This window comes from Podarcis tiliguerta, assembly GCF_965153285.1.
Source record: "Podarcis tiliguerta genome assembly, chromosome: 7".
NCBI lineage: Eukaryota > Metazoa > Chordata > Lepidosauria > Squamata > Lacertidae > Podarcis > Podarcis tiliguerta.
In genome coordinates this window covers 32,911,326-32,935,374 of record NC_139540.1, presented here as the reverse complement: position 1 = coordinate 32,935,374, position 24,049 = coordinate 32,911,326, and the positions used below count along the sequence as shown (strand labels likewise).

At 41.2% G+C, this 24,049-nt stretch overlaps 1 protein-coding gene across 24 annotated transcripts in view; it reads right to left on the bottom strand.

The window, feature by feature from the left end:
* Positions 1-4,596: 4,596 nt before the first annotated feature.
* Positions 4,597-24,049, bottom strand: part of NCOA2 (nuclear receptor coactivator 2) — a 129,077-nt gene continuing 109,624 nt past the window's right edge. For 5 of the 24 annotated variants that reach the window (XM_083450917.1, XM_083450920.1, XM_083450911.1 and 2 more), the window contains 12 exons: positions 23,818-24,028; positions 22,008-22,214; positions 20,714-20,932; positions 20,173-20,302; positions 17,721-17,886; positions 14,851-15,132; positions 14,411-14,500; positions 12,534-12,762; positions 11,847-12,024; positions 10,166-10,364; positions 9,705-9,794; positions 4,597-8,271 (listed from right to left, as the gene is read on the bottom strand). In XM_083450917.1, coding sequence (XP_083307043.1) covers positions 8,260-8,271; positions 9,705-9,794; positions 10,166-10,364; positions 11,847-12,024; positions 12,534-12,762; positions 14,411-14,500; positions 14,851-15,132; positions 17,721-17,886; positions 20,173-20,302; positions 20,714-20,932; positions 22,008-22,214; positions 23,818-24,028 — 2,013 coding nt within the window. In that variant the 3' untranslated portion in view covers positions 4,597-8,259. Of the gene's footprint in view, positions 8,751-9,573; positions 9,795-10,165; positions 10,365-11,846; positions 12,025-12,533; positions 12,763-14,410; positions 14,501-14,850; positions 15,133-17,720; positions 17,887-20,172; positions 20,303-20,713; positions 20,933-22,007; positions 22,215-23,817; positions 24,029-24,049 lie in introns of all 24 variants that reach the window. The other 19 variants (XM_083450906.1, XM_083450907.1, XM_083450909.1 and 16 more) reach the window with 8 other exon arrangements.

The following is a 24,049-nucleotide window of genomic DNA, read 5'->3' as shown; positions in this document are numbered from 1 at the left end:
GGCTATATTTTAGCGACACGTTCACTTGTGATAACATTATTACAAACGGGGGGGGGGGGGGAGAGAAACTGAAGGAAAGGCAGGGCCCCAATGAATGTCCATGGGACATCCAACTAGCGCTGTCAGGACTCCTCCAGAATCGTCAACTTAGATTAATTTCTGCAGGAGCAGCTCGCGCACCAAGCTGTCTCCACGGAAGCCTCCCTCTTATTCTACGCAATTCTCAAAAGTGCGGGTGCCTGGTCCTCTTTTGCAACTGGCCACCCTGCTCCAAGTATTGCGCTTCGCACCTTCGACGTGCAATATAATAAATACAACTTTTTTTAAAAAGTGGGGAGGAGGAAGCGAAGAGCACAGCTCCTCCGTTCAGGGGATCTTCTATGTAAGATCTGTTAAGGAAGGCTTGGTCTCCGGGATAAGACAAACCGGAGAGAAGAGAGAAGAAAGAAAGAAAGCCAGCATCCGCGGAGGCGGAGCATCGCTTCCAACTCACCGCAACGGTTTATACAACCCTGAAAGGGCAGCAACCCTTTAAACGTGCTTTAAAGTCTGCACTGCGGTCAAGGAATGGGCAAGGGCTACCAGAGTCCTATAGCCAATCTGACTTTGGTTTCAAAGAGATCAACCGAAGGGGTGTAAGCGTCGGCTGCGTGTGCCCGGCTGTGTATGCCTGCTAGTAGCTTGCAATTGGGCAGAGAAAAGAGACTGGCGCTTTGGGTTTCGCTCTGGAAAAAGGACCCCCGTGCAGGATGCAGCCAGGGCTCCAGCGGCAAAGAGAAACGAAGGGGAGCAAGCGAAGGCGCACAGCTTGCCTGCGCTCCCACATTCCCTGCTGAACTTCCGGAGCTGCGAAAATTCTGGTCTCCTAGTTTTTTCTTCGCCGCGACGCCTGTTCGGTTTCTTCATGCAGCCCCCTCCAAAGCTATCTCTCCGGCAGATCTCAACAAAGTTTTCGAGGGAGAGTGAAAGGGACAGAAAGAAGGGGAAACAAAGGAAAAGGGACTTGCTGCCCAAAGCAAGGTGGAACAGAGTGCAAAGATAGTCCAGAAGTGGATGTTGGTCGTGAGCTGGCGGCAGGCTGCAACCCAGGTTCGCCCAAGCATGCGCTGGGGGCAGATTCTTCCCCCACATACGTGCATTACTCATCATGCCAGAATCAGTATCGGATCCCTCGGGTCTTCGGGTAAGTGCGAAATGTTTAATAGGACAAGAACTGTGGTCAAGGCGGTACCTGGTGCTGCTGCAACGCTCTTGGGGTGCCTGAGCAGCGATAGTTGTTTCTTATACAGTCAGGAGACGGTTGACTTAACTTTGTCTGAAATATTGCCTTGCGTGCAAATATATTCCACTGACACTAGAGGGAGCTATTTGCAGCTGCATGTCTTTAGGATGAACATGGTCTCCTCGGTTAGTTCTTGATAATTGGCAATGTTTTCCCCGACAACAAAGCCTGGGAGGAAGGTGCGCCGTTCTTTACTTTGATTTCCTTAGGCACTATACATTTAAAGCAGCAACACAGTACTTTAAACTAGCATGGCTTTCCCCAAAGAATCCTGGGAACCTATTCATCTCAGAGCTACAATTACCAGTGTTTCATGGGAAGTGGTTTACAAAGGAGTAAGCCCCACTGGACAAAGTGGGAAGGTGATATATATATATATATATATATATATATATATATATATATATATAAAATACACACACACACACACACACACATGCATGCATGCATGCATGGATAAAAGTGCATTGCATATGCAGAACTAAGATCAGCTCCTGGTGGAGACCACAAAGGGGATCTTCCCATTATTCACATCCTTCACCAATGGAGAAAAAAACCCCCTGCCCAAGCTGTATCCCAAGAAATAGCAGTTCCCCTTTCAAGCACAGTCTGTTTAGCACCCAGAAGGTTGACTTTGCAGGCCAAACCATCCTTTCAGTATATGAGACCACTGAGCTCCAAAGGTTGTGCAAGGTTTCAATTCTGACCATGCTGAGTAGTTCCTATTGATGGACAACCACTTTAATCACTCTGTCAGAAAGAAAGAATTTCAAGTAAAAAACTGAATCTAGATGCTAGATAACCTGCACCCAAGTCTTTTTTCCAGTTGGCAATAAAACATTAGTGTGAGCTTATTTGGTGTTATTTGTACTTTCAGACACACCTGCTACAGAATGCCATCTAGATAGTGATAGATGTGAATGCCATTCCTGTGGCTTACTTTCCATTCCCACTGATGGAGAAAGCGAAAGGCTGAAAGTGCTCAGTGGGTCATCTGAAGCTGCTCTCTGACACCACCTTTGTCTTTGTGGTTTTGTTCTGCAGTGGTTTCCCTGCTCCTTACCCCCAATTTTGCTTTGTGTGGTTAGTCCCACCTCTTGGGGTTAAGTAGCAGTTTTCCTCAGAATTTTTAAAATTGATTTGTCATCAGGTAGGGAGCTTCATTCCTTTCCAGTGGGGTTTGATGATGTAGCCTTGGCTTTCTGGTGCATGTGGTACTTAGAATAGTTGCCAGACTAGCAATACTTGGGACTTGCCATTTTGGTTCTTCCCGTTTGGCTTGAAACCTAGGATAAGTACAAAGCTGAAAGCAGGTCAACAAAATGACTGTGCATTGCCAAAGAATGAGGCTATAGATATATTATAGCCTGAAGTGCCTCCCGTGCAGAGTGATCAGTGTCTGATAAGTTTCCTTTCAGAGCAATCATAGTTGGGAACAGTTTGGAATGAATTTTGAAAACAGGAGCAATGCCCTGTTAGATATCAATGTGTTTACTCTACTTACTTCAAGATATGGAAAACTAGCCCTTTTGAATTTGGAGGCCCTCCTTCGATTTTTGCTGAAGGCTGCCTGCCCCAATGACACCAGTGACCACTTAAGAGGAGGCTTCAAAAGGATATTAGAAATAACTTCCATTAGCCCCCAAATGTAGTCGACTGAGAGGTAAAAGCACCTGCCGAAGAAAAACCAACTTGCTACTGAGGTACAGAACAAGTGGGAGAATCAGTCAAAGGTGGTGGTGGTCTCTCCTGATATGCTCCACTGTTCAGAATGATAGGCAGCATGTAACTCAGGTCTATGTAGCAGCACAGCAGATAGCCCAGAAAATTCAGTATACTCTTCAGTGAGCATATAGCTAATGAAACCCAGAATAAAATTATTTTCAATCTGCCAAAAATCGAAATATCAACCCTTGCACTTAAATCTGTCCGTCAATTTCACTGGGTGACACAAAGAAATGTAGTAAGGTGTGGTGGTGCCGAAAAGATGGGGAGGTCTTTATTTAGGAAAGGATCCTGTGCGCAGTAGCCCAGCACCTGGCTTTGTATGCAGGAGTTTCCAGGTTCAATCCCTGGCATCTCCTGCTATCTAGTTGGCAGCTAGATAGCTCTGTTGGTCAGAGTATGGTGTTGGTTATGCCAAAGTTGCAGCCATGATCCCCATAAGGGACAGCTGCATATCCCTGTATTGCAGAGGGTTGGACTAGAGGATCCTAAGGGTCCCTTCCAACCTTTATGATTCTATGATTCTGGGAACCCTTCTCTTCTACAAATCTGGAGAGCTACAGTCAGTGTAGACAATGCTGAGCTAAACGAAGCAGAGGTCTGACTTGGTATAAAGCAACTTCCTGTGTCTCAAAGAAAAAGCAAATGAGAATAGAGTCTATTCTGCAACAAAGTTTAAGCAGCGCTATTTGGCTGCAATACCTCCCCAGAAATGTGTATCTGTTTGTATGCCACACAGAAGAGTTATTTCCCACCACTTAACAATCCTTTCTGTGTCATAGTTTTCCTCAGCAAAAGATATAGTACCATTGGGGGCCCTGATATGCTGGGCTTGTGTGTAGGAGTGGTTCTTACGGCGCTATAATGCTATGCTATAATCCATAGAAGTTGTTGGGGTTTTCCAAGTGTTTCTTGCAACCAGTTTACATTATACAGGCTCTTTAAGATGGCTCAGGTAGCAACTGAGAAACTAATGTTAAAATAGTAATGGAAAAAGGGCTTGCATAGTGGGTCAAGTTCTTCTATAGCCTCTTTTTTTTTAAGCCCTGCATTTATTGAAAGTTGTGTCTCTCTTCCACCACCCACCCACCCTACTCCAATGCAGCACTCAAAGCCAGTGCAATCCTCTTAGCTGTAGTTGTCCTCAAAGGAATAGTGGGGGGAATGCATGGGCTCACCCCTCACTGCTTTTTAATAGCCCAGAAGTGATAGGCAAGTTCACACATACACATTCCCCTCAGTTTTTGCTGCTCATCCTGTACTGCATGAGACCACAGGTGAGAGGGAACACTGGTTAGTAGGATCATTTATCAAGCAAACGGTCAGATTTTGCCCACAGGTTTCCAAGGTATACACATTTAGTATGGCTGGCTGTGCTAATTGCACTTGAACCCAGGCATTAAAGAGTCCATTACTGGAATGACTTAAGCATGCCAGCTCTAGAGACAGTACATTGAGAGGACCAATGAAGAAGCCTGCTGTCTTAATTCAACTCAGAGCCATCTACCAACTGGGATGCTGTGACTCTGCTGGCACAACTTTTTGCACGCACAAATGGCACAACAGAAGAAATGTTGCTATGTCTAAAGCCATGTAAAACCCGAAGGCATTAAAATTTATTAAATGATGCAATAACAGAATTCTTTATTTACAATAGCATTATTTAACATCAAATAAGCAAATAGCATCAGCAAAGCAATATTAACTTGCATAAATGTATTTAAAATTTCTCTGAATATATCTACCTTTGCATAAACTGCTCACACTAGAAATACAAACATCAATGCAGGTGAACAAAGTGATGTTCAGAGTCAACTCAGTCTTGAAAATAAATCACAACCTGAAAACACTGTAAGCTTTCTCCTGAAGAACCATAGTTTATATATTGCTTAGTTTTACCCTCGTATAATCTTTTCATATACACACACTCATACACATCTCAGATGCAACTTCATGAGGAACTGTACAAATAAAACCCACAAATGACAAAAGAAAAAAAATAAGAATCAATGCTTGAAGAAATGTGTCCATCATCTCTATTCAACGACTGAAAGCTAAGTGATGATGCGCTTATTTCAAAATTGTACACAATTCACTATACAAATATAATACATCAGACAGCTATGTAGGAATATACAAGACTTAAAAACAGATCTAAGGCATTATGCTAGATTTTAGCATTTTGAGGTTCTTGCACATAGCTTTACCTGTAGAAAGAAACTAAAAAGATTTTGTTTTAGTCTACAAAGAAACACCAGGGAGAAAATTCTAATTAAAAACCAAAGCCACTACAGTAATTTTTCTTTTGTGCAGAGAATGCTTTTGCTCTTAGGTAGCAATACTACCATACAAATACTAGAAAACTTTAAATTCACACCAACAATTAATGGCTTAAGTTGCATTTCAAAACTGATTGTGTATCTTTGGGTTTTGCAAGTAGAGCTGAACCACCTTTTTCTTGTGTTAAGCCCATATGAACTCCTTTTTGTAAAAAAAGAAAGAAAACCCACATAGATTAAAAATGCTTTATATAAATGGCAAAAACATTGCTTTCAGTTAATATAGACTAATGGACGGGTGGGGCCCCCATTTTTAAAAAATCTTTGATTGACTGTTAGATGTTGAAAAATATCAACTTCACTGATAGCACTTTACCTGAATTTGGTTGAATGGAGCTTTCATATAATTGTAGAGTTGGGGGGGGGGGACCATCAAGGGACATCTAGTCCAACCCCCTATGCCATGTGGTTATATATGTGTATTTTTTTAAAAAAATTAAGACCTCTTAAGTCCTTCACACTTATTATAAGAGAACACTGATTATGTTCCAGCATAAAATCCAATTGCTATCGCTATCAATTTTACTGTGTATGGAATTAGAAACACTGATTATAAAAAAGAAATTAATTTGGCATGGTTACCTTTGTCTCTAGCATGATTAACATAACCAGAAAATGCCTACTCATTGTTTTCAGTTCATTGACCCCAATAAATTTTCTGATGGATATAACCACTTATTTTAAAATTCAACTAAATATGGGCAAGCGAAGAAATATTCTGAACTGGCTCAAGTTAAAAATTACTTATTTGCCTACTTTTTAAAATTAAAAATGTTTTGAGAGAGAATATTTCAAAGGTAAAATATTTAATCCAAAACCTAGAGGTTAAAAATGATCAAATTTTAATCCAGACATAATTTTACTATTAATATTAAAAAACTTTTCTTAATGTTATGGAGCTCAGGGCTGACATATCATAGATTTCCACCAGATGGCTCAGTTGTCTGAATAGCTACTTTTGAGTTTAACCGACAAAGTGGTGGGTGACTGCTCAGAAGTGCAGTTTCTCCCAGTGTAACAGGAGAGCCACTCAACAGGAAACAAATGGTTTGAAATGAATTCTATATATTCCTTAACTTATTTTTTGTCTTAGCACTCTATGAAAGTCAGATTCTTTGTATATTTTAACCCTCATCACAAGCAAACAAGATTTCAAGGTTAACAAACCTTCTCCCAAATACATGAATGATGATTGAGATAATATAAAATGCATTGCATTTTAAGTAACATCCAAAATTTTGAGTCCAGGTATGAAAGTGTGTGGATTGTGGGGAAGAGAGAAACAGGAGGTCGAAAACAACCAGCTTCCTGGTATTTTAAGTCCACAGAAACTGATGCCAGCTTATACTAAAACATTACTGGAACCATAGCAGGTAAGAGTAAAACCACCTTAAGCAGTGGCCTGCTGAACAACAGTTTTTCTAAGATTCATTAAGAAAGAATATAAACATACAAAAAAGTCAAGAATTGGCTCCTACAGTGGCTGCATATAATATAAGGTTAGATAAATGACTTTATGAGCAGAATCGCAAGGTTTAGAAAATGAAGTTTCAAGCCTACAAATTAGGTCTAATCAAGGCATTGTGATCCTTTACAAAACACTTTTTTCCCCAGGAGACACACATAGCTATGAAGATATCTAATTTAATACTGAAGTACCTCATTTGGAAATCAACTCCACAACATGTATACCTCACAAAATTATACAATTAAAACACTAAAGTCTTCAACTTAAATTATTGCTTGTTTACATAGAAACTGGTTTTTATGTACCTTACAAAATGTCCTCAGTCCCCGCTGCTTCAAAATAATTAGAACACATGATGGTTAACTCTGTAGTGATATCTGCCATAGCTTAAGTCATTATTTTCCCCAGTTGTGGAGATGGGGGAAAAATTAAGTTTTATCATTTACATCAGATGCCTTTAAGTTCTGATTTTTTTATGCCTCAATCCTGCCACTTCCATCACCAAAAGATGCACCCTTATTTAAAATGATTATTCAGCAACTAGTTACCGGCAACCTAGAACTCAGGTAACAAACCTAGGGATACAATGAGGGTTATTCATTTCTCCATCCTGTAAGAAAAGAAACAGAGAAAGGGCAACTGAAGGCAGGAGAAAAGGGATGCTAACTTTAGTTAATTTTTTAGGATGCTGAAATCAATTGAATGGGAACTTAAATTGGTTTGACTCATGATTTCGTTCAAAGTAACCAAAAGAACTTTAAAAACAGCCCTCTCACAGGATATTTTAACCTGTTTACAAATGTAAACCTATTCAAAATGGACTGGTTTTGTTTTCTAGCATGGGATGTCTAGTCAATTAGATACCTTTCCCCCAAAACAGTTAGATGTCTGTTCTCCACATTTTGTCATTTAGCACTATGAGAGTCGTAATCCAGCTAACGCCCCACCTCCTAAAGTGGAGGTTTTAATATTAACCCACTTATTTCCAGATGGAACTGAATCCTTTGCACCAGACTGTGTAGCGAAGGAAAACAGAAAGAGATAAAGATCTAAATCTACAAACAGAACAGAATGAGAGCATGGTTGGTTTTCCTTAAATACATACATTTAAATACATTCAATCTGACACGGTTTATGAAAACTGGCTATCAACATTTACTTTGCAGGAGAGATCTAAGTTGCACTAAGGTGAATGCAGTGAACAGACTGAGCAACTGTCTGTACGCTAGCTTCAGACTGTCAAAGAAGAGGCTGCTCCTCCACCAACAATGGTTTTGATTCCACTCAAGTGGCGTTGTTCCGTTTGCAGCACTAAACTCTACTTTCTCCAGCAGAACCGACTGGCAGAACAGTTGGGGCAAAACCAAACATATGCAGCTCTTCAAACTGGTAAGAAGTCTGGGCTGGGGAACCCAGTCAGTTGAAGAAATTAGCAATCTTCAGGGTCAGCAATATTTCTAGAAGACCAAAAAGGAAAAAGAAGCATTAATAGCAATGCTTAACTGAGCATGTACTGTTTTTGGGGGACAGGGAGCGGGCAGGTGTGGAGGACTCCCTGGTCCTGAATGGGGTAACTGTGCCTCTGAAGGACCAGGTGCACAGCCTGGGAGTCATTTTGGACTCACAGCTGTCCATGGAGGCGCAAGTCAATTCTGTGTCCAGGGCAGCTGTCTACCAGCTCCATCTGGTAGGCAGGCTGAGACCCTACGTGCCCATGGACTGTCTTGCCAGAGTGGTGCATATTATCTCCCGCTTGGACTACTGCAATGTGCTCTACGTGGGGCTACCTTTGAAGGTGACCCGGAAACTACAACTAGTCCAGAATGCGGCAGCTAGACTGGTGACTGGGAGTGGCCGCTGACACCACATAACACCGGTCCTGAAAGACCTACATTGGCTCCCAGTACATTTCTGAGCACAATTCAAAGTGTTGGTGCTGACATTTAAAGCCCTAAACTGCCTCAGCCCAGTATACCCGAAGGAGCGTCTCCACCCCCATCTTTCTGCCCAGACACTGAGGTCCAGCTCCGAGGGCCTTCTGGCTGTTCCCTCATTGCGAGAAGCATAGTTACAGGGAACCAGACAGAGGGCCTTCTCAGTAGTGGCGCCCGCCCTGTGGAACGCCCTCCCATCAGATGTCAAAGAAATAAACAACTATCTGACTTTTAGAAGACATCTGAAGGCAGCCCTGCTTAGGGAAGTTTTTAATATTTGATGAAATATTGTGTTTTAATCTTTTGTTGGAAGCTGCCCAGAGTGGCCGGGGAAACCCAGCCAGATGGGCAGGGTATAAATAAATAATAACAATAATTTATTTATTTAACTCTTCTGGGTACTTCAAACAAGAGCAAACAAGAGAACTTTCAGGTCAATATATGACATAAGGTACTTTGAAAGAAGAATGATTAAAAAGGAGTCAAACATAAACACAGATTGCTAAAGAAATGGTAGACTTTTGCCTGCTTTTGGACACTTCTGTCTTTAAGCGTTTTGCTGAGCTGGTGTTAAATGCATGATTGTTGGTGGAATCCAGTGTTGCCTGTGTGGAATCCCACTTGCACAACACAATGTCACCTTCTCTTTCCCCTTGCAGCTGCCCTGAAATGTGCTCCAAAAGGTCTAAACCTCCAGAGCAAATTCTGAAGGGGTGTGGGGAGGCTGTAGGGGCAGGGAAAGGGAGTATGCTCAACTTGCACAGGGACAGCTTTGGAGAGAAGCCTCAGCACATGTATGTGCGCCATACAAGAGGCTCATTCGACTAGTTTTGAGAATGAACTTGCCAGAATAGTTTTCTAAGAAGTCCACTTAGGAAGAATCATATTACTTGCAACTGGATAAAATTGCATCTATTCCTTAAAAGATTCAAGGCAAAATGTGAACCGTTTCTTACCCGTGATGCATCTCCCTCCTGCTTTATCATATCCATTCCAGGTAGCTGGTTTGGAAAAAGATTGCCTCCTCTCATAGCAGGATCATTAACCTACGGCAGGGAGAAGACTCGTTTGTAAGTCACTGGGGGAAATAGAAAGCATCTTTGAATAAACCACAACACTGCATGCATACATGCAGAGACACACACACCTTTCTAGCCAAAAAAATAACAAAATAAGAGAGCAGACTGAATGAGGAGGCACATGTCATACAAGGTGTTGTGTCATGTGCTCACCTCCACTTCTCTCCCTTCTTTACACTGTCATTCTTAGACACATTTTGCTCTTGCCCTATTTTGAGTTGGTTACTGTGAGAGGGGGAGTGTCTCCAGGGCAAATGTTAAAATTGGTAGTTTATGTTGGAGAAAGCTGTATTAAATCAACTACTGGTTACAAATTTCACTAGGCAGAGAATTCTCACCTGCTCAGGACCCATGGAGGACAACCCTGATGTAGGCACAGAGGTTGCTGAGGTCATGCTGATCTGTCCTGTCATCTGGTTCATGTTGTTCATACCGCTTGTGTTGGTCACCATGGATACATTGATGTTCATGTTGTTATTGTACATGCTGGTGTTTGCTTGCTGCCCAAAGTGTGGTGGAGATTGTTGTGAAAACATGCTGCGGGATGAAATACATACCAGCACGTCAGAATCAAGATGTTCATCCTTTGGGCCTTGAACATTCCTGAACACCTCAGAGGGTTAGTGCATGTGGGGACGCCTTCAATAAATGGAGTCTGATTATCAGTGCACAAAGCATGCATTTCTTTCTCAGCTTGTGATGATTAGGTCTGCAAAAATTCTCCCCACAATTTGCCAAAATAATATATGCGTTAAATAGATCTATAGCATCTTTAAAAGAGTAATAAATTGGAAAAGAAACTTTTCCTACTTATCTTTTAGCATCAAGATGCAAAGACACTTAAAATATTCTGAGCTAACCTTAGGGCCATCTAAACATAGTTGTCGTGCTCATTCAAGAGAAACCAATGCAGTGGCCTAGATGTGTGTGTGTATATATCTATCTATCTAATTATCTGTCAGCAGGCAGAAAATTTAAAGCCCTGCAAGACTAAGTAGTTTAGTTGTCCACTGTCTTTGTAACAGACAAGATCCTAGAAAACTGAAGAAAAAGCAGTCTAGGGTGATTTCAAGTCATAATTTACAAATAAATAATTATAATTTCAAAAATTTTGCTTCACTCCTATGCACGACTACCTGGAAATAAGTCCCAATGAATTTAATAGGACTGACTTCTGATTGGATATACAAGGATTGAACGGTGATTTTTATTTTTAGCCCATGGCTGATAAATACACATCACATATATTTTATTAAGGATTGGTTTTACAAACATGCAGAATAAAACTCTAATCAGAAATTCGCATGTTTTTGTAGTTACTTGATCTTTTTGAAAACTGGGTGACATGGAAATTCCTACTTAGTAATGAGAGACCCCATAAGAAAAAAGTGTAAACTAGTCATAGTTGTTCTGCAGGGTGGACAGAAAGGGAAAATCCCATTGCATAAGTGGTCTAGAGGGGGCCAATGCAAGAACGGGCCTTTTCTGCAATGGCTCCCTGTTGGTAGAATGCTCTCCCCAAGGAGTTTCGGCTGACGTCTTCATGATATACCTTTAGGTGCCAGGCAATAATATTTCTCTCCAACCAGGCCTTGGGCTGATTGACATCTGATGCCCTTTTAAATGTGTTGTGGGAAGGAGGATTATTGGTTTGTTGCCCTTATTTTCACTATGTATTTTGTGGTTTTTATATTGTAATTTTATGTTGTGAACTGCCCTGAGATTTGCGGGTGAAGGACAGTATACAAGTTTAATAACAACTACTGCTACTACTATGCAGTGCTGGATATGTCCCTATAGCTCCATAAGAGAATGTACAATTCATAAGACATGTATAAAATTCACATGTTATATTTCACTCTCTTTTCCCAATAATGGTTCTGGTGTCAGTCTGCAGCACTGCTGTGCTCTGTGAGTGGCCAGGTTCAACAGGATGATTGCTGAAACAATGCATGAATGAGCTATGTGACAAGGGCCAAAATGGACATACTGTGAGTCATACCCCAGTTGCAAACCTACCTGTTTCCACCCATATTCCCTTGTGCCCATCCATTCATCTCCGTAGAGGATTGGTAGGCAGGATTGGCCTGAGACTGCTGTATCATGGGACTCTGGGTATGAGCCATTCTTGGGGACATCAGCGGACTTTGGGGAGTGGTAGCTCCAGTGAAGCCTGGATCGGCCTGCTGATTTATTCCTGGAAAACACAACAGGATTCTTACTCATGCTGCACACTACAATTCAGCCAGAAGTATGTAATGGCTTGGAATGGCCTTCACTAGGAGCACAGTGGTAATGGAATCTATTTTGAGGGGACATTTTCGGACAAGGATAAAACAAGGCTACCATAAACTACAGTGAAAAAAATCCTGTTGAAGACTAATATCATAATCTTTTCTTGAGGTACTGAAGAAATGGGATAAAGTTCACAGTTTACTTTGTTTTGTGATATACGACTTTTTAGCAAAACTAATGGGGGGTTTTTTTGGTAGTTTTGTAATAAACCAGAAACATACTGTATTGCATTTTGAGAATCCCAACAAGTTCAAATGCTACCATCACCCCCCCCAACCCAATTCCCAGTATCTCCAGATTCCAGATGGTGTGTCTCATCTGGAAGCCATATAAAGAACTGTAGGAAAGGAGCTGTGATCCAGGAGTTGAGACTATTGTGATGGATGAAAGGTGTTGAAATAAGTGCAATACCATAGTTTGGAGGAAATGGAAATTGCTGGGCATTTGCCTGGGGAATCCGCGGGTTGCTCATTGTTGCTGGTATGCCACCGGAGGCCACCATACTCGGCGTCATATTCATACTCTGTCCTCGCATCATCAGCGTTCGCTGCTGCACTTGCTGCTGCATCTGCCTATGCCTCAGGTGCTGGCTCAGTATCTCCCTCTGCCTCTGGGCTAGCATCTGGGAATTGATGGGTCCCTGCAGGGAAAAACAAAAAAACTGCATCAACACATATGATTAGCAAGGCATTTCCATCAGCCTGGCTACTAAAAAAAAAAAACCCTTGCAACTTTACAATAATCGGGTGAAGAGCTACCTTTCTGGCATGCAACAAATGAAGTTGTTTAATACCAGGCCAGACAGATTATTTATCTACCTAGCTCACTACTCTCTACTTGGAGTAGGGCTCAGGCACAGTTTTAACTAGAAATGCCATGGATTGAAGCGGCAACTTTTGCATGCGGCATATAAATGTGCTCTTCAGCTGGCCTATGATCTCTCATTATGGGGTGATAAATTCTAAGACAGATACACAGATTACCATAGGTGACTGATATGAATTCCTAGAATAAGGCACTTTTTCTAAGTGATGTCTAAATTCGGTGTTGCCGAAGGCCCGAATTTTGAGCAGAAGTCCAGCTTGTACATAGCAGAGTGAGCAGGAAAGCCCCTGAAACCGCAGGGCAGGATTGCTACATTTTGTAGTACGTAGAGTAAAACATTACCATCAAAAAATCATGAACCCTGTAATACAATTAATTCCAGAATCTAAATTTACTCATCCACACTACAGTCTAAAATCAGAGTGTGCACTTCTCACATCCGTAAATTGAATAAAGCAAGCTATGCTGATTTGAATAAAATTAAAAATAGCTCTCATGCTTTCTTTCTCAAGTTAAAAATATTCATAAGCGGCACCTTTCTGACAAAAAGCATAAAACCTCTCGCAAGATCTTGAAAGCTTTCCACCATTTCAAGCTGTTTCAGATATGATGGAACAGGTTTTAAAACTCAGAGAAAACGATGTCATCCCTGCTTAGAATATTTGGATTCATTTAAAGATGTCTAGCCCAACAATACCTGGAGGGAACCACATTGGCCACCTCTTATTCTTTAGGATAAATTAATATGCAACAAGAGTTGTAGGTTTCACTGCATGGTCTGTGGTCAGTTTGCGTATGGCCTGCTTAGGGAACACAGAGAAATTCTCTGCCTCTCCAGAAGCATACACATACAGCTTCTGGTACAGCATGAAAGAGCTTCACAATTTCCTGCTCCACAGATTAAACTGCGACTATAATATTCTTCGAGATGGAATTAGTCATTTCACCAAAAGCAAGGAAACAGAGCTGCACAACGGCAATGTGTACAGTGACAGAGACTGCAACATCAGTAACATCAGTATAATATAGTGAAAATCATGGACTACTAAGTTTTATAGAACATTTTATTTATTTATTAAATTCATTTCCTGCCCTTCCTCTTAAAAGGAGCACACAAGTGACAGAACAATTAAAGTAGATAAACACAGAGGCAGACTGTGAAAGATCTCGTCTTTAAAAGGCTTCTTGAATGAGGTAGGCAGCAAAAAGACAAAAAAAGATGGTTCCTAATATTTCATGGGAGGGAATCCAAAGGCCTTATTTTAAACTGTCCTCTGATCTTTGAATGAAGGACAGTATAGAAATGTTGTTGTAGTAGTAGTAGTAGTAGTAGTAGTAATAATAATAATAATAATAATAATAATAATAATAATAATAATAATACCAATGTTGTACAGAAGGGACCTGCTGATGATAAGTACAGGGATCAATTGGGTACGACAGAATAGAAACATTTTCAATACCTGTTCCCTCACCTGTGTAGGTACTCCAGGTCTCAGAGACAGATTCATATTGGAAACATTGCTGATCTGATTCATGAGTGGCTGGCGATTCTAGGGCAAGGGGAAAAACAGAATAATGAAATCAGTAATATAAGGCAATGTAAGAAAAATTCTGCTTTGATGGCAAGCTTTAGTTTTATGATACTGTGCTTCTTGAGGAAGAACTTTCTTATGGTAAGAGCTGTTCGAGATTGTTCTCCCCCAAAAGTGGTGGACTCCCCTTCACTGGAGGTTTTTAAGCAGAGGCTGGATGGCCATCTGTCACGGATGCTTTAAGCTGAGATTCCTGCATTGTAGGGGGTTGGACTAGATGACCCTTGGGGAACCTTTGAACTCTACAATTCTATGATTCTATGCATGCTGGTAAAAGCATCAACAGAGAGCATAAAAGCATGAAATACCTGCTGTGCTTGAAGTCTATGCTGCAGCTGTAGCCTTAGCTGATTTGGCTGGTTTTGCACTATGCCAGCAGGCCTCAGGGCAGCCCTAGGCTGCATTCGCAGTGATGCATAGCCTGGTCGCTGTGCCATTGGGTGAAAGTTTGGGTCCTGCATTGGTGTGTAGTTGCCTTGGGCCATTTGAGCCTGAGATGCATACTGCTGTGTGAAAATGGGTGCCTTTTGTTCAAGGATGATGTTTGATTCCTGGCTTGAGAATGGCTCTGGTTCCACAGCTTGGCTCTGCTGAAACAAACATCAAGATGTACATGAACATAGAATGCTTAAACATTTATTGAGAATTTTATGTTTTTATAAAGCAGAATAAACAGGTATGAAGCTGAGCAGCATAAATTAATATTTGCTTTAACCCATTCTATGCTTCTATTACTATTTATTAGTACTTGTGACTCATTCAGAACTACAGTTGTACCTTGGTTCTCGAACGGAATCCGTTCTGGAAGTCCATTTGACTTCCGAAAACACTTGAAAACCAAGGTGGGGCTTCCAATTGGCTGCAGCTTCCTGCATTCAATTGGAAGCCGCAGAAGCCACGCCAGACATTCGGCTTCCAAAGAATGTTCGCAAACCGGAACATGTACTTCTAAGTTTGCGATGTTCAGGAGCCAAACCGTACGTGTACCAAGGCGTTCGAGAACCAGGGTATGACTGTAATTGAGGAAAAAAACTATGTGATAAACAGAGTCCTGGTTCAGATGCAAACAGGAAACTATTCTTGATGAAACTTGATGAACCTGGGGGCTTGGCACACTCCCCTCCTCTCTTCATTTTGTGCTCATGGAGATCAGAAGAAACCACAGTTTGATCCTGGTTTCCTCACAAGTGTAAGCAGTTTCCAAAGTTCAGATGCCACGGCAAAGTACATCTTGTATAAAAACTGAAGCCAAACCTTCTGATACCCTCCTTGCAAGTGCGAGGACAGGGGGGACTGTGTGAAGCTGAGGTTCATCGTTGCTCATTCACATGGTAAAGGTAAAGGTAAAGGTACCCCTGCCCGTACGGGCCAGTCTTGACAGACTCTAGGGTTGTGCACTCATCTCACTCTAGAGGCCGGGAGCCAGCGCTGTCCGCAGACACTTCCGGGTCACGTGGCCAGCGTGACAAGCTGCATCTGGCGAGCCAGCGCAGCGCACGGAACGCCGTTTACCTTCCCGCTATAAAGCGGTACCTATTTATCTACTTGCACTTAAGGGTGCTTTCGAACTGCTAGGTTGGCAGGCGCTGGGACCGAGCGACGGGAGCGCACTCCGCTGTGGGGATTAGAACCGCCGACCTTTCGATCGGCAAATCCTAGGCGCTGAGGCTTTTACCCACAGCGCCACCCGCATCCCTACCATTCACATGGTAGGAAATTACTATTTCCTGTCATGTTTGAGCTGGTTCAATACATGAGGCCCCTGCTCTAAACCATTCATATATTTTCTCTCGTTTAATTTTGCCATTAAAAAATTGAAGTGGTGAACCAGGGTTGAACTGCTACAAGAAATACCCAATCAGCCCTACAAACATTTTCATTTTTCTATTTTAAGGAAGTTGTGGAGTGCTCCAACTCTGATCAGAAGCTGGTGAAGAATTCCAGCAAGCAGAGTGATGGTACTCTGAGAGAGGAGTGCTTAACTCACCCTCCTCTCCACACACACTCCAGAACCATTTTCCCCATTTAAATGAGCCGGTAGTTTCTTTTGCTGGAGGTAAAACAAGAAAATAAGTTCTTCTATGGTTCTTAGCAGGGCTAGAATCAGCTTTGGAGGAGAAGGATTTCGATTTAGAAGGAAAACCTTACAGAAGAAATGGTTAAAAAGAAAGTTACTTAAGAGTCCCTCTCACCTCACAGGTGCTTTTAAATTTAAATAAAATCTTTGGGAGGTCAGATCCCCTAAAATGCATTTGGAGGGTTCTTAAGAATGAAGAAAGCATCATGACCATAATACTCCAGATCATCTCTGTTGATGAACGTGACAAAAGAACTTGTAGGAGCTGTTGAAATATAACCTGAGGCATCCTGGGGTGTGGTGCAGTATAATATTGCTCCCAGGATCCCAAGTGACATTGCTAAAAGATGGCCCAGGAGTCCTTACCTCATCCATACTCTAATATATGATGTTTTTGTCATTGGAATGACACTGAAGAGGGTGGTAGATTAGAGGGTGCCCCCATGAATGGACAGACAAGGCTTCGGCCTGGCAAACCGGCAGCTTACCAGTTGCTTTACAAAAGACTTCCAAAAGTAATACGGTCTGGAATACCTTGTATCACTGCTGACCCACCCCAGGTTATATTTCAAGGTGAGAACTCCTGGGCCATCTTTTACCAATGTCACTTGGGATCCTGGGAGCAGTATTATACTGCAATACACCCCAGGAAGTCCTTTCTTTTGCCTGACAAAGCAGGAGGTAAGTGACGCAGGTTAACATTCTACCACTGCATCAAGTGGTATTTGCTTGCAGGCTCTTGAGTCCAAACTTCCTTCCTGCTCCCTCCATTGTGTAGCAAAAGGCATGCTGTTCCCATACATATAGGGCAGGACCAGATGCCAGGCTATAATTAAGACCTAAACTAACTCCTCCATCTCTCTGAGGCAGTTTGCCTAGGGATGGGAGTAGGAGTGAGATTACATGCAGAAGCTTCTCAAATTAAAGGGAAACATTGCATTATCAATGAAATACTGTAATTCCCATAATGTTAATATGTGGAGGGATATTTATAATTATTACATCTGGTCAGCATTTGAAGTCCGTTTGAAAAAAGAAATCTCACTACTGAGATACCTTAGCTACATATATTTTCAGAAATGCTTAACAGCAGCACAATACCTGGCTGACTAGTTCTGGGATCCCAAGAGCTCTGTCAATTTCTTCCAGACCGTCAAAATTTCTTAGTGCCAAGTAAAGCTGGTCAAGGAGGGTCCCTTCATCGTTTGGAGACTCTGATGCAGGGTGTTGACACAGCAAGTCATCCGGAGAGTTCCCAAATTGTTGCCTGAAAAAAGAAACAAGCAACTTGAAAGCAACTCAAGCAAGAACTCTCACCACCCAGAAGGCCCAAATTCGTTTAGGGAATTTAATACACACATTTTTATGTGTGTCAGCTCTGCAATGCTAACTGCACTCAACTTAAGTCTTTCTAAATTTTAGGCTTGAAAGCATCTTTGGGGAACCCAAGAATCCCCAAATGTTGCTGGATTATAATTCCCATAATCCTTGGCAATTGACCATGTTGGCTGGGACTAATGGGAGCAGGAATCAAATGCCATCTGCCTGGTCACAGGGGCCCTACCCCTGTCCTAAAGTTTGCTTAGAAACAGGATGCCATTTTCTGTAGTAATCACTTTTAGCCTGATCAAAGAGCAACCTTAAGAACAAAACCAAACCATGTATTTCCAAGTTTCCCTCAGTCATAAACCTAGGATTTCACAGATTTATTCCAAAGCTATGGCAAAGAAGCCATTTCTCTTTTCCAGCCTTTAGCTCATGATTGGCCTACTTGCCAAACTCAATCAATCAGGGAAACGGCAGTGCCTAAGCCACGATACTGATTTACACCAATACATTCTGTTCTTATTCATGACCATCTATTCTATTCTGACAGCTTAATTTTGTAAAAAGCTATATGACTAATGATAACCCTAATCAGATCATTTAAATCAGACAACACAGAAGCTGATGGTTTCTTTCCTTATTCTGTACCATATAAAGATCACTGCTTGTTCCTGATAACATACCCACAAAAGATAGTGAAATTTAATGTGTTTTGTCCTCAAAGGTGATGAAATCAAACCACCCATGTGAAAACAGAGTGGTAAATAATAAATCCCAATGCGGTAATCACATGAACAGAATATTTAGGTTTTGTAAAAAAATTAATTAGAATAACAAAATTAAAGGAAACAAGCAGCACTAAATGCATCACACATGTGATGCAAAATTCAGTTAGTATTATATAATGATGAAATGGAGCAATAAAGCTCACTGGTATAATGTGCCACTGTAATTGTGAAATGCCTATTTTCCATTCACTTATGAAGGCACAAAGCAGAACTGTATCAGTTGGGGCCTCTTATGTTATGGAACAGGACCACACATTCAGCAACAGACCAAGCAGCCACAAAGCAAAATGAATGAGAACACAATCTGGAGCAGAGAAGGAAGGCAAGAGAGAAAAACAGATTTCCCCCTGCTTGCTGTTTTTCCCTTGCAACCCTCTTCAGCTGCTTTTCTTCCAATGACGCAGCAAACGGGTCTGCAGGAAGGAAGGGAAGATAAAAGTGGCAAGCACAGGGAAAGTGAAGATTCCTTCTCCCACCTGCCACTTTTCTGTTGCAAACTGCACTCTCCCTCCGCAGTTATTCAGAAAGGACTTGGGTTCTCAGAGTCTTGACTTTCAATCTCGAGTTAAGTGCCCACTGTTCACCAAGGCTTTCACTTAATTTTTTCATTAGTCTGGTGCTATTTTTGTGTTGTTTATATGGATGAATTTTATTATTAAAATTTGGTATTGTTTTGATACTAAATTTGATAGGAAGCTTGTATGGTCCCCTTCAGAAAATCTTCTTTAGGGAGCATGCACACAACTGCAACCAAAACTACAGATTATTTGTATTATTTTCTTGCTATACAAAAGTTATTTTAAGGTACATCTTATGTCTTGAATTAATCAGACTCGCATTACTTATTCTACTCTATTAAAATTTTAGTTACATATTGCCTTACTCAAGTTCCATTTTATATTGATTTCATTATCAAAATTCCATTTTACTTTTAAACTGGTAATGTAAGAATTTTAGAAGTTCTGAACAGTTATTAATATATATTAATCTTACGTTTATTATACGTTTGCTACAGATAAATACACTGCTCTTTTTTCTTTTTAGAGAAAAAGGTACCGGTACTCACCATGAAGTTGTTACATACAGTAAGTACCACACTTTTAACATTTGGGGGGGGGGGGGGTCAGGTACTGGCTAAATTAAAAACAAAACAAAACACCACTACAGCTTCAGGTAGACTTCAACTTTTTAACACCACCTGGAATTCCTAGTTAAGCTGAAAGGGGAAAATTCATACAGCTAATCCCAAAAGCAGTGCCTACATCCATCCACTTTCACTATTCTGATTCAGTGAAGTAAGGCTAGGCAAGGATGGCCAAGACACAATAAGCAAATGTATTCAATATGCACTTGCAAATGTGAAACTGTAAACTTTCCACCTGGATACAGTATATAAATTGAAAGATGTACCAAAGACAACCATTAAATAAAAGACTTACCGGTTCTGATTGCCAAAAGATGTCTGATCTATGGGCAAGATACTGTCTGGCCATGGGGCAGTCTGATTTGGAGGAGCCTGCTGCTGGGTATACTGGGGTCCTCCCATATTCATCTCTAGTTCAGAAGCCCCTGAAGAAAGGAAATCAATGATATATCACATCTCACTGGAACTGGTAATAACTCTTTTAAGAACAATAGCATTGTAAAGTTCACCATGCATACCATCTTTTTCTTAAAACACTATTTACACTTTAAACCCTTAAGGGATCTCTTGTTGCTTGTGGACACTGTGCTCGTGGCAGGACTTGATGGAGCCCAACATTGCAGTTCAGATGACACACAACTCTACAACTCCTAAAGGAAATATAAATCTGTTCCACTGTGTTTACAGAAGTATAAAAAAAAATCATAGCACAAGGTATTCTCAAGTTCCCAATTCCTAAACAGCATCTAATTACACTTAGCTACTGTGGTCCTTAACGATGTCATCATGCAAAATCTATTAAAAGCAGAACAGACTACAACCACACTCCAGCTTACCCATATTCATGACTTGAGATTGAAGCATCTGCCTTGGACCAGGTTGACTATTAGGTCTCATGGGTAGGCTGGATGTTGGGTTACGTATCATGCCTCCTTGGATTGGCCTGTTCATGGCACTCGTTGTTGGAGCACAGGTCACCCTCACAGCAGCACCTTGGGTTCCCCAATCTCCTGATGGCATGGTAGGCCGAGGAGCATTACTACCCATCATCCCTACTAGAATAAACACAGAAAAGGTTAAATCAAGTATTGAGAGATGTACTAAACTAAGTTTTGATTGTTCTTTGGAAACTATTTTAGAAATTAGCATACTAAATCAGATAGCATTTCAAATGCAACGCCTTCCTCCAAACCTCCTCCTCCTCTCCAACACAGTCTTTTGATTATGGCAACTCTGTAGGTTATATTTTTGACCTGAGCTAAGTCTGATAAGAGTAGACACACCCATTATCTGATTCCATGTAACAGGTCCTTGTATTGACACAACTGTAATTTGCATGAACCGTTTATGATGGCAAAAGAATATGCTCTTTCAAAACTATTCCCAATAATCTATGGTTCTTTAATGATAAATCAAATGGCAGACATTATGTTTCAGAGATCTCTATAATAAAAATAAATCTATGAGACATAAAGAACTTTCACATCTTTTGGAGAAAAATACTGGTTTAATCTCATAGAAGGTAATGGAACTTGTTTCCAAGTAAACAGGATTGCATTTTAAGAAAGGAATCCTATGTACAATTTACATGGAACAAATCCTTCTGAACTCAGTAAAACTTTCTTCCAAGCAAATATGCACAGGACTGGGTTCTCAATCCCCAACTCTCAATGACTGTAGCAGTCCCAAATTTCATTTACTGATGGGGTGAGAGGTATCAGAGCCAGGTGCAATCACTATTCCTGCTCTTTTCTGTAGAGATCTATCCATCCAAGGAATGATTTTATGCATTTGGATGATCTTGCTTCCCACAAGAAGTACAAACCTTTTGCTCTAATCAAGCCAATAATAAAGTTCTCAAGATGGACTGGTGAGAAGGGGCATGGCAAGCTTCTGGCCTCCCAGCAGTAGTATTGCTGCTGCTTACTGGGAGGGAGAGGGGGTGAGGAGGCGAGTCCTGTGGCAATCCAATGCTCCTGCTGTGGTGCAGTCGCATAACACTAGCCTCCCCTCTCCGGTAAGTGACAATAATGCCATTGCTGGGAGTCCAGTGATGCCGCTCCCCACTAGTCACTCCTGCAGATTCCAGTCCATGTGAAACATCACACAAAAAGGGAGTATTTAAGTTACCTGGGCTACTATTCCCAAGATTTCCTTGATTTCCCATCATTCCTTGACTGCCCATCATTCCGGGCTGAGGTATGACTGAATATGGACTGTTGTTTCTTATGGGTGGGAAAGCTCCAGCACCTGGTGGGTTTTGCAACGCGATGTCAAGTTGTAAATTCTGGTTTGGTAACATCCTTCCCAACTGAGCTTGCCTTGCATTGGTAAAAGCTAAAAAGATGAAAAATAGTTGAGAGACTGGAAGTATAATTTATTTTTATTTTTTATTTTAAAATTGAGGTGAAATATTGTATACAATATTTCAAAAAGCAACTTGCAGAAACACACACCAGTGTAGAAGAGTGAAGAGGCTTATGAATGGCTCATAATATTTTGTCTTATTTCTGAGAGATTAACCCAAGAATGTCATGGTTAGAAATATATATTCCCCCCACACACACACTTTCAAAAGATATATTACTCTTTTTGCATATGTGGATATTTACACAGGGCAATATTCAGTTTAAAAAATAAATGAAGAATACTTCTGCTTAACACTATTTTACTGAAATAGATCAACACCTATATATTGGAGGCATCTGTGGCTAGCTGAAAGGTAAATATTTAAACAAAGTATTTTAAGAAAGATTTCCCTGCAATTTTTTGGGACCTGCTTATTTTTAGAAATTGGTTTTCACGCACAAAACTTTGCCTAACAGGATATTAACCTTGTTATTTACTCACTTCATTTAAAACTACTGCTTTTTAAAAAATTCCCTATTTTTTATAGCTGAAAGCACATTCACTTGCTTGGATTCAACTAGGAACAGTGATTTACAGGCAGATGTAGGTTTCTATGCAGAGATCTGTTGTAGCAGGTGTACTGGGGGGGGGGGGGAATCCTCCGTGAGTAAACCTGGAGATGCAGATGGGGTTGTGTGGTTCAGAAACAGAAAAACACACACACATTATGTTGAAACATGAGAACAGTCGGTGATTTGGAAAGCTGGGTGGGCAGTTAAAAGTCCTAATAGCTCACACTATGAAAAACGTCTGAGTAAAGGTTCTCATCACAGCAACACTTGCCTGTTAAGTTAAGCAAGAAACAGCCCAAACTGTCTGGTGCTGACTTTTTCATTCATTTAAGTTGGTTTGGGAGACCTTTGGACTTCTAGTTATTGCTGAACTATGGCTCCCATCACCCCTGCCTATAGGTCATGCATGTAGGGCTGATGGGAGCTGTAGTTCAGCAACACCTGGAGGACCAGTGGTTCCCCACACGTGACTCAGGTGATAAGTCACACATATTTTGAGAGGCTTCATTTCAAGTCTGGGGGTGGGAAGTACCTCCTATATGCATCCCATCATACATTGCTCACAGGAAGGACTCTGAAAAGCTTTTACATTCCACGATCAAGTGCTCTCTGTGAAAACCATGATCACAGGCGTGCACTTACCTAGTGACCTCATGGTTTTGTGAAGTACGTCTATTTTACTGTAAAACATCAACTCCTTTACACGGTGTAATATTTCATGTCAATAATGTGTGGCAATTTATGCATTAATGATAGAAATAAAGTAAAAAAATTCTCAGCAAGAAGTACATATTTTAAATCGAGAGTGACTTAGACTTCCTAAGCAGTGCAATATCATGGTTTCAGGAGATGCTACATCTATTTCAAAATGTTGATCCTATGGATTAGAACAGCAGGTGGTGCTGTTTGATTACTGCAGGGGGTTTTTAAAGGCGCAGACAATCTGAAAGACCCAGATGCACTGTTGCAAAGCCTACATTTTTCTTATCACAACGATTTCAGCAACAACTCAGACTCACTGCTTTGAGAGATCCGCATTTGGGGTTTCTGGGCTCCAACAGGTGTGCCGGGGCTGTTTTCACCTGTGATCTGCATGAGGTCATTGATGATGGCTTGTTTGTCAACTGATCCTGCTGAAGTACCTGGCCGGGTATCTGGGAAAAGCTGCGACAACTGGCTATTCTGCAGATCATCTAGAATCTCCTCCAAATTATCTAGCTCGCTGGCAGGCTTTGATGAAACAGAAACAAG